Source organism: Muscardinus avellanarius (genome assembly GCF_963383645.1).
Source record: "Muscardinus avellanarius genome assembly, chromosome: 13".
Taxonomy (NCBI): domain Eukaryota; kingdom Metazoa; phylum Chordata; class Mammalia; order Rodentia; family Gliridae; genus Muscardinus; species Muscardinus avellanarius.
In genome coordinates this window covers 522,124-532,540 of record NC_137799.1, presented here as the reverse complement: position 1 = coordinate 532,540, position 10,417 = coordinate 522,124, and the positions used below count along the sequence as shown (strand labels likewise).

Genomic DNA, 10,417 nt, shown 5'->3' with positions numbered 1-10,417 from the left:
GGGCCCTCCGGTGGGCAGGGGCAGATCCTTGGGCTGGGGGCGGGCCCTCCGGTGGGCAGGGGCAGATCCTTGGGCTGGGGGCGGGCCCTCCGGTGGGCAGGGGCAGGTCCTTGGGCTGGGGGCGGGCCCTCCGGTGGGCAGGGGCAGGTCCTTGGGCTGGGGGCGGGCCCTCCGGTGGGCAGGGGCAGGTCTTTGGGCTGGGGGCGGGCCCTCGGGGCGGGGCCCGGGAGGGTCTAGGAGCCGCGGCGCGGGCGGGTGTCAGTGCGCGGCGCCGGAGGCCGCGGCATGGGGCGGGTGCAGCTCTTCGAGATCCGCTTGAGCCACGGTCGCGTTGTCTACAGCCCGGGCGAGCCTCTGGCTGGCTCGGTGCGCGTGCGTCTGGGGGCGCCGCTGCCCTTCCGAGGTGGGCGCTGGGAGCCTGGGGAGGGCGGTGGCCGCGCTGCACCTGCGGCGGGCCAGGGTCCCGGAAGCGATGGTCCGCGCGCCTGGGCCTGGGGCCGCAGTCTCCGAACTCGGCGCGGAGGGCTGCGGAGGCCTGGGGCGGGGCGGCAGACCCCTTGAGGTGGGAAGGCCAGGGCAGCCGAGGCGGGGCAGGGCGTCCCGGTAGCGCAGTCCTTCCGCATCTGCCCCTTCCTGTCCTCTCGCCCAGGGCAGCCTGAGCCCGGGCGAGGGCCTAGCGCCCATCCACCTCGCCAGGCCACCCGACCGTGACACACGCAGGCCTCCGCCCTTCCCGGTTCTTCCAAGTGTGCAGGGTCTGCCGCGCTTCGAACCTGCATGGCCCTCACCTGGAGCCTAGCCTCCGCTGGGCCCCTCTCCAGGCCATCTGGCACCCGGTGCTGACCCTGCCTTGGGCACCTGCTTTTCTTTTACCTCGGCTTGCCCTTGTGGGCCATCAGGGGCTGGCTCACCCCCTAACCCCTCACCCCGGCCGGCTTCTGGGAGCTGAGCCTGAGCCTGGGACTCTGGGGCCAGGGATTTGGTTGCTGAGGCGGCATTGACCGGACACTCCGCAGGTGTGGGCCTCCTTTGCACTCCGTGTGATATGGCTGCCTTCTGTGGACAGGGCTGGTTGGGACTTGATGGCTCAGCCCTCAGGTCGGAGTGGGCAGCATGGTGGCCTCTGCCTGATCTCTGGGTCTGAGTGCAGGTTGGTGTCCATGCCTCCTGTGAGAGCTGCCTGGCTATTGGCCAAACCCACAGCTGCCCACTTCCCTCTGGACCTGAGCCTGGGCCTCTGAGTTATGGCAGCGTGCATTTTTGGGCTGGCTGAAGACAGCCACAGCCCCTCCTCTGCAGTCTTGGGGCAGGGTGGCTTTCTGACCTTTGACCTCAGAGACCTGGTCTGGCTGTGGCCTTGCCCGGCCTCCTGTTCTGCAGTTGGAGCCTGGGGTTTGGGTGGGAGCAGGTGTGGCTGTTGCAGAAAGTACGGCAAGGGCAGGGTGGCTCCCCTTAGCACAGGCAAGCCCTGAAGTGAGACCAGCCATGGGCTGTGGGCTGGGAGACACGGCAGGACAGAGGCCCCGTGGAGAGTGGACCACTCGGTTGTCCATTCTGACATTCCTTCCCTGGCCAGACTGGGGATGAGGAGGCCGCTGCTGACCACAGTGACAGAATGGGCCAAGCCCCCTGGCCTCCATGTGGCGGGTGGGAGTGGGTAAGTGGACAGCCAGCCCCAAGGAGGCCAGAGGAGGCCCAGCTGGTGGCCCCATCTCCAGCATGCCCAGTGCTGGGGCTCAGGGTGGCCTGTTCAGGCTGTAGGGTCGGCGGTGGCGTGTGCTCAGGGGTGCTCTGGGGTTTCCTCCAGCCCTGCCTGGGATGGGAAGGGAAGAAGCATGTGTTTTTCTGAGCTGCGGGAGGGGTGTTCCATGAGGAAGCGGGTGTACCTGGGCCCCAGCTTCGCTTGCTGAATGTCTGTCTGGTGAGTGGTAGTGATGATCAGCCACGAGGACTGGCTGCCGGGAGCTGATGCAGAGGGGCTGAGGAAGCAGCCGTTCCTGGAGCGCAGGCGGGCAGCCCTGCATTCTGCCTTCCAGCTCCCTGAGCTCTCGTGGGCCAGAGGCAGGCCTCCCACCTCCGTGGACGGCTCTGTTCATCGCATGCGCCTTGGAGGCCGCCGCTCTCCTTATTCTCCTGATGCAACTGGAAAGCCAGACAGACACGGCTTTCCTGGGAAGTGTGGCAAAGGCCCGGGTGCTCCTGGGTTGTGGGAACCGGTGGGGGTGGGCCAGGTCGGACCAAGAGAGGAATGAGTGGAGGTCTTCATGTTCAGAAGGCAGGGATGCAAGGGAAGGGGCTACTGGATAGGCAGGACTGTTGGTGTGAGAAGAAAGTTCCAGAAGTCACCATGGAACAAACCTATGCTCTTTCCTTGGAGAGCCAGCACCTGCCCCTTTGGGCTGGCCTTTTGTGGTGCTTCTGTGGTGTTAGAAGCGCTTCTTATATCTACATGGCACGGACGTTCTGCAGCCCACTGCTGGGCTCCGTGCAGTGGGGCACACCCCTGCCCCTCCATCCGGTAAGGCACCTGCTTTGGGAGCCCCATGCTTATCTCCAGGAGACACCTCCGCAGGGCAAGTGGGGCTCTGGGTCACCATAAAGAGCAGCTCAAACATTAAAAACTTGAAGGTGGAGGAAGTCAGGGTCTCTGCCCAAGCTGCCTGGTCATCTTCACACTCACGTCCTCACACCTAGGAAGGGGAGCTGTGCCCACGTGCCTCTTTGGAGACCTTTTCCAGAGCTCCCCCTGGGCTCCCTCCTCTTCCTCCTCCTCCTCCTCCTCCTCCTCCTCCTCCTCCTCCACTTCTTCTTCTTCTTCTTCTTCTTCTTCTTCTTCTTCTTCTTCTTCTTTTCTTCTTTTTGGGGTACTGGGGATGGAACCCAGGGGGCATTCTACCTCCAAGCTACAGCCCCTGCCCTATTTCTTATTCTATTTTTTTTTTTTTTTGGTGGTACTGGGGTTCCTGGAAGCCCTTCTAGCTCCTGGCTACACTCCCAGACTTATTTTATATTTTTTATTTGGAAACAGGGTCTCTTAAGCCAGCGAGGCTGGCTCGGAACCAGCGCGATCCTCCTGTCTCCACCTCGCGGGGATTACAAGCGTGCGCCACCACGCACAGCTTCTTATTCTTTATTTTGAAACCGGGTCTTACTGATTTGCAGAGGGCCTCACTAAGTAGCTGAAGCTGTCCATGAACCACGATCCTCCGGTCTCAGCCTCCCGAATGCTGGGATTACAAATGTGCACCACCACGCCCTGCTTATTCTTTATTTTGAAACAGGGTCTCACTGAGTTGCAAAGGGCCTCACTAAGTAGCTGAGGTTGCCTGTGAACCATGACCCTCCTGTCTCAGTCTCCCAAATGCTGGGATTACAAGCGTGCACCACCACCTCTGGCTCCCCCTCATTTCTCCTTGAGCAGGACTGCATCCGTGATCCTGCCTGGTCCAGCAGTTCAAGAAGGCAAAACCCCAGCCTCTGCCACTTGCCTGGACCAGTGAAAACTGGCTCCCTGGGGTGCTCCCATCCGGACCTAGGACTCTGCAGAGAGGTAGTGCAGGAGCTCCAGTGTTCGGATGCTCGTCAGCCCATTGGAGAAAGGGACAGCCCTGATGTGCTGGGAAGACCACAAGCCTGGGCTTGGATGCCCTTTTTTCTCCTGGGCTCGTCTGGCCCCATGCTCTGTTGCCTGAATTCTCGGGGTCCGGGCTGGGTGCTGGGTTGTTTCACTGAGGCCTACACTGACTCCTGTCATGAACTGGGCTGTGAAGGCTCCTGGTGAGAGTGTGGGATTGAAAGGAAAGCTGCTGGGGCCCGGGGTATGCTGTCAGAATTGCTGTGGGTCTTCCCCGAGTTGTCCTGTAGTTGATCTGGGTAGGGATCATGTTCTTCCGTCTCCTTCCCAACACATGACAAAATACTTAAAGTTTGCAAATCTGAGGGGTTAAAATGATAAGTAATTAGATTTTTTCTGATTTTCTAGAGAAATCTAAAAATCCAGCCTCGGCTACTTAGTGAGGCCTTTTGCAACTCAGTGAGACCCTGTTTCAAAATAAGGAATAAAAAATAGGGCTGGGTGTAGCTCGGAGGTAGAGTATCTCTGGGTTCCATCCCCAGTACCTCACAAAAGAAAAATAAAATATATATGGAGAGGGAGAGGGAGAGAGAGCGCCGAGTGCCTGTGAGCGCGCACAAGCTGGGCCTGGTGCTGCACACTTGTGATCCCAGCACTTGGGAGGCTGTGACAGGAGGATCGCAGGTTCACAGAAGCCTCTGCTACTTAGTGAGGCCCTCTGCAACCTGGTGAGACCCTATTTCAAAGTAAAGGATTAAAAAAAAAAAAAAAAGGACTGGGGATGTAACTTTGGAAGTAAAAGGACCCTGGGTTCAACCTCCAGTTCTGCAAAAATAAATAAATAAATAAATAAATAAATAAATAAATAAATAAATAATGGCACACCTGCAATCCCAGTAATTGGGAGGCCGAGACAAGAGGATGGTAGGTTCCCCGACAGCCTCAGCAACCTTGGCCTTATGCAACTTACTTAGAACCTTGTTTCAAAATAAAAAATAGCCGGGCATGGTGGCACACGCTTGTAATCCCCGTGCTTGGGAGGCTGAGGAGGGCGGATTGCACAGGTTCGAAGCCAGCCTCAGCTACTTAGTGAGGCTCTCAGCAACTTAGACCCTGTTTCAAAATACAATATAAAATAGGTCTGGGAGTATAGCTTGGAGGTAGAAAGCCTCTGGGTTCCACCCCCAGTACCACCAAAATAAATAAAAAATAAAGCCAGGCGTGGTGGCGCACGCTTGTAACCCCAGCATTTGGGAGGCTGAGACAGGAGGACAGCGGTATGCTGACAGCCTCAGCTACTTAGTGAGGCCCTTTGCAACTCAGTGAGACCCTGTTTCAAAATAAAGAGTTAAAAATAGGGCTGGGGGTGTAGCTCGGAGGTAGAATGTCCCTGGGTTCCATCCCAGGGAACCGTTAAAAAAAAAATACACACACACACACACACACACACACACACACACACACACACGCTGGGAGTGTATCTCAGGGGTAGAACACCCCTGGGTTCATTTCCCAGCACCACAGAGACAAACAAAACATTAACAAACCACCCTGAAGAACTCCAACAACCATTTTGTTATAGCTCACAGTATTGAGGGTTAGGGATGTGGACAGCGGTGTGCCATTGACGTGCCACTGACCGGCGTGAGGCTGACGCGCAGGCCAGGAGGGGCACCTCCTCAGCTCCTCTGGCATCCTTGGTGGGTCCCAGCATCTCCGGCCCCAGGCATCAGGAGGGGCACCTCCTCAGCTCCTCTGGCATCCTTGGTGGGTCCCAGCATCTCCGGCCCCAGGCATCAGGAGGGGCACCTCCTCAGCTCCTCTGGCATCCTTGGTGGGTCCCAGCATCTCCGGCCCCAGGCATCAGGAGGGGCACCTCCTCAGCTCCTCTGGCATCCTTGGTGGGTCCCAGCATCTCCGGCCCCAGGCATCAGGAGGGGCACCTCCTCAGCTCCTCTGGCATCCTTGGTGGGTCCCAGCATCTCCGGCCCCAGGCATCAGGAGGGGCACCTCCTCAGCTCCTCTGGCATCCTTGGTGGGTCCCAGCATCTCCGGCCCCAGGCATCAGGAGGGGCACCTCCTCAGCTCCTCTGGCATCCTTGGTGGGTCCCAGCATCTCCGGCCCCAGGCATCAGGAGGGGCACCTCCTCAGCTCCTCTGGCATCCTTGGTGGGTCCCAGCATCTCCGGCCCCAGGCATCAGGAGGGGCACCTCCTCAGCTCCTCTGGCATCCTTGGTGGGTCCCAGCATCTCCGGCCCCAGGCATCAGGAGGGGCACCTCCTCAGCTCCTCTGGCATCCTTGGTGGGTCCCAGCATCTCCGGCCCCAGGCATCAGGAGGGGCACCTCCTCAGCTCCTCTGGCATCCTTGGTGGGTCCCAGCATCTCCGGCCCCAGGCATCAGGAGGGGCACCTCCTCAGCTCCTCTGGCATCCTTGGTGGGTCCCAGCATCTCCGGCCCCAGGCATCAGGAGGGGCACCTCCTCAGCTCCTCTGGCATCCTTGGTGGGTCCCAGCATCTCCGGCCCCAGGCATCAGGAGGGGCACCTCCTCAGCTCCTCTGGCATCCTTGGTGGGTCCCAGCATCTCCGGCCCCAGGCATCAGGAGGGGCACCTCCTCAGCTCCTCTGGCATCCTTGGTGGGTCCCAGCATCTCCGGCCCCAGGCATCAGGAGGGGCACCTCCTCAGCTCCTCTGGCATCCTTGGTGGGTCCCAGCATCTCCGGCCCCAGGCATCAGGAGGGGCACCTCCTCAGCTCCTCTGGCATCCTTGGTGGGTCCCAGCATCTCCGGCCCCAGGCATCAGGAGGGGCACCTCCTCAGCTCCTCTGGCATCCTTGGTGGGTCCCAGCATCTCCGGCCCCAGGCATCAGGAGGGGCACCTCCTCAGCTCCTCTGGCATCCTTGGTGGGTCCCAGCATCTCCGGCCCCAGGCATCAGGAGGGGCACCTCCTCAGCTCCTCTGGCATCCTTGGTGGGTCCCAGCATCTCCGGCCCCAGGCATCAGGAGGGGCACCTCCTCAGCTCCTCTGGCATCCTTGGTGGGTCCCAGCATCTCCGGCCCCAGGCATCAGGAGGGGCACCTCCTCAGCTCCTCTGGCATCCTTGGTGGGTCCCAGCATCTCCGGCCCCAGGCATCAGGAGGGGCACCTCCTCAGCTCCTCTGGCATCCTTGGTGGGTCCCAGCATCTCCGGCCCCAGGCATCAGGAGGGGCACCTCCTCAGCTCCTCTGGCATCCTTGGTGGGTCCCAGCATCTCCGGCCCCAGGCATCAGGAGGGGCACCTCCTCAGCTCCTCTGGCATCCTTGGTGGGTCCCAGCATCTCCGGCCCCAGGCATCAGGAGGGGCACCTCCTCAGCTCCTCTGGCATCCTTGGTGGGTCCCAGCATCTCCGGCCCCAGGCATCAGGAGGGGCACCTCCTCAGCTCCTCTGGCATCCTTGGTGGGTCCCAGCATCTCCGGCCCCAGGCATCCTCTCTGAACCTGTCCTCGCCTTTGCATCTCTCCTGATGTGGGTCAGCCCGTAGGTACCACTGGTGCCCAGATGTCCAGAGTGCCTGGTCTAGCCTTCAAGGGTGAGTCTGAAGAGTATGGATTCCAAATTGGGCCTGAGGTTAAGGTGATGAGGCTTGGCGATCATGGAGTTGGAGGGCTGGTCACTGGCAGAGGGCAGCATGGCAGGGAGCAAGGGTCCCCTTGCATGGGGAACAGGGGCCTAGTCACAGTCCAAGGAGAGCGGGGAAGGTGTGTGGAGAGCCAATTGGGGCTGAGGCTGGGCCAGGTTTATAGGAGGAATCTTGGTGTTCTGTGGGTAACCAACAGACCACAAAGTGGGGTTCTGCGGGTTGGCCCCAGGTGCGGCAGGTGTGGCTGGCTCCTGCACTCTTGGACCCGGGTGTTCCTCCTTCCTGGTGGCTTCCTCAGGGTCTGAGCAACCTTCCCCTCACGTGACCCCAGCCTTGTCTGGGAGAGGGGCAGGGAAGGAGGCGCAGGGCTGCAGGTGCCTGGTACTGGCTCCCACCCTACACGCTTGCTCGCTGTGATTCTCCCTGTGACCAGCTTTGGCTGGGCCTGGCTGGCCAGCCGTGACTGCTTAGCCCCAGGTTCTAGACAGGTTGTTGGACTTAGGAACCTGCCTCAGTCTGCCTCTTGTGGGCCCTGGTGTGGGCACTCCTGTTGGGTGGAGAGGCTGAGCCACCTCACCCTCTGGTGGAAAAAGTCAGCCCCAAGGCAGCACTGCCCAGGAAGTGGGGCCCCACCCTCCAGGGTGGCGGACTGTGACCTGCCTAGGCAGGTCTGGCCACATTCCTGCAGTGGGAGGCCGACAGTTAGCTTCCTGGAGCCTGCTGGGGTGCCTCCCCGCCTGGCTGACTCCCTTCAGGGTGTCCCCAGCACCCCGTGGGGGCTGAGTCACTGGCCTGGTGGGTGCCAGGGTTTCCAATTCAGGGGTAGTACAGGAATCACCGGGGAGAGCATTGCCTCCCCCATTGGATGGCAGGACAGAAGAGACTCCCTTGCCAGGTTGGCCCTGTGAGCTCCCAAGATCAGGCTTGGGAAGGCGGGCGGGAGGCTACGTGGCCCTTGAGTGCTGCTGGTCCTGCCCAGTGTCCTCATGCTGCCCTCCCCCTTGCAGCCATCCGGGTGACCTGCACGGGTTCCTGTGGGGTCTCCAACAAGGCCAACGATGCGGCCTGGGTGGTGGAGGAGAGCTACTTCAACAGCTCCCTGTCACTGGCTGACAAGGGTGAGTCTGGGAGCCAGTCCTCCACTGCCCCAGGTATGGCCCCTGGGCAGCCCTCCTGGAGCGGTGCCTGTCTGTGGGCCACCCCTCCGTGCTGACACTCACTTTCCCAGGGTGGGTCCTGGTGGGTCCTTCTCTCTTGCGGAGCTGGATGGCCGTGGGGGGTTGCCCTCCTCTGGGTCTGGGTCTCAGTGAGCCATCTGGCCCCACTGTTCTTTCTGCCCCCAAGCTGTCTTCTATTCAAGCCAAGCCCTCATCTGCAGCTCTCTGCCCAGACCAGGGCTGTGCAGCTGTGGTGCTGGCAATGAACAGGGAGACCGGTGTGGGCTGGGTGGCTCCAGTGCCCACTGCTGTCCTGGCACTGTGGCCACCCTCAGCCTCCCAGGGCCAGCCCCTACCCCCTCCTGTCCTTGTAGGGAGCCTGCCAGCAGGAGAGCACAATTTCCCCTTCCAGTTCCTGCTTCCTGGTAAGAACCTAGTCTGGATGACTAGTAGGAACAGCAGCCTGGGAGGGCGGGCCCTGCAGATGGGCGCGCTAGCTGCTAGTCCCTGCCCATTCCTCAGCCACAGCACCCACATCCTTCGAGGGTCCTTTTGGGAGGATTGTGCATCAGCTGAGGGCCACCATCGACACGCCACGCTTCTCCAAAGATCACAAGTGCAGCCTGGTGTTCTACATCTTGAGCCCCTTGAACCTGAACAGCATCCCAGACATCGAGGTGAGCATGAACAGTGAGTGCCTCCTTGGTGGGAGGGAACGGGGTCTGGAAGCAGGCCTCTGCTGAGCTGATGGCTGGTGTCAGGACAGGGCTCAGTGGGCCTGTCCCAAGGCTGCAGGAATTCAGCTGATGCTTACCTGCTAAGTCTGCCCCCTCTCCCCCAAGCAACCCAACGTGGCCTCTGCCACCAAGAAGTTCTCCTACAAGCTGGTGAAGACAGGCAGCTTGGTGCTCACGGCTAGCACCGACCTCCGTGGCTACGTGGTGGGCCAGGTGCTGCGGCTGCAGGCTGACATCGAGAACCAGTCGGGCAAGGATACCAGCCCTGTGGTGGCCAGTCTCCTGCAGGTCAGTCTGTTCTGGCTACCCCTGGGAGGTAGAGGGAGGGGTGCCCGCCTTCCCCGGCTCTCAAGCTGCTCTTTCCCCAGAAAGTATCCTACAAGGCTAAGCGCTGGATCCATGATGTGCGGACCATCGCAGAAGTGGAGGGTGCGGGGGTCAAGGCCTGGAGGCGCGCCCAGTGGCAGGAGCAGATCCTGGTGCCCGCCTTGCCCCAGTCAGCCTTGCCCGGCTGCAGCCTCATCCACATTGACTACTACCTTCAGGTGTGGTGCTGCTGGGGCTGGGGGCTGGGTGGCCTTGGCACTGGCCCCTCACCACCACCCTCCTCCCCAGGTCTCCGTGAAGGCACCTGAAGCCACCGTGACCCTCCCGGTCTTCGTCGGCAACATTGCTGTGAACCATGCCCCGCTGAGCCCCTTGCCAGGCCCAGGACCAGCCCCCAGCGCCTCACCCTCTGTGGTGCCCTCCGCACCGCCGCAGGAGGAGGCGGAGGCTGCGGCTGGTGGCCTCTACTTCTCGGACCTGATCTCCCTGTCTACCAAGAGCCACTCACAGCAGCAGCAGCCACCACCTGCTGCCTTGGGCTCTGTGCCTGTGGCCCCTGAGCCCTCTGCTGAGGATGGCGGTCCTGCACCCCACCCGCTGCACCCTCCCTTGTGCGTCTCCACAGGGGCCACTGTTCCCTACTTTGCAGAGGGCTCCGCGGGCCCAGTGCCCACCACCAGCACCTTGATCCTCCCTCCAGAGTACAGCTCTTGGGGCTACCCCTATGGTGAGTGGAGAGGCCAGGGCCTGGGTGGAGGATGTGTGACTAGCCCCTTGCAGACCTCGCTCTCTCCCCACAGAGGCCCCGCCGTCCTACGAGCAGAGCTGTGGTGGTGCGGACGCCAGCCTAACCCCCGGGAGCTGACCTGCACCCCGACCCATGCTGCCTTCTCCAGTGGGCCTAGCCCTCCCCTGGGACGGGGCACCCAGGGCCTCGTGCCTTAGCTCTCTGCCTGGCCCAGCCACTCAGGACCCACGACTGCCCACAGCCCCTGC

The 10,417-nt window shown here is 61.4% G+C and overlaps 1 protein-coding gene across 3 annotated transcripts; it reads left to right on the top strand.

The window, feature by feature from the left end:
* Positions 1 to 285: 285 nt before the first annotated feature.
* On the top strand, positions 286 to 10,286 carry ARRDC1 (arrestin domain containing 1; the record flags this gene model as incomplete). 3 transcript variants are annotated; one of them, XM_080708418.1, is made up of 8 exons in its annotated part: positions 286 to 403; positions 8,208 to 8,318; positions 8,732 to 8,782; positions 8,880 to 9,034; positions 9,200 to 9,382; positions 9,466 to 9,639; positions 9,710 to 10,148; positions 10,222 to 10,286. In XM_080708418.1, the coding sequence occupies 8 exons, from the start codon at positions 286 to 288 to the stop codon at positions 10,284 to 10,286; spliced, it is 1,296 nt and encodes a 431-aa protein (XP_080564544.1). The 3 variants fall into 3 exon arrangements, with proteins under 3 accessions (XP_080564544.1, XP_080564543.1, XP_080564542.1); XM_080708417.1 differs by having other exon boundaries at positions 9,463 to 9,639; XM_080708416.1 differs by having other exon boundaries at positions 9,463 to 9,639; positions 10,202 to 10,272.
* Between the last annotated feature and the right edge of the window lie 131 nt (positions 10,287 to 10,417).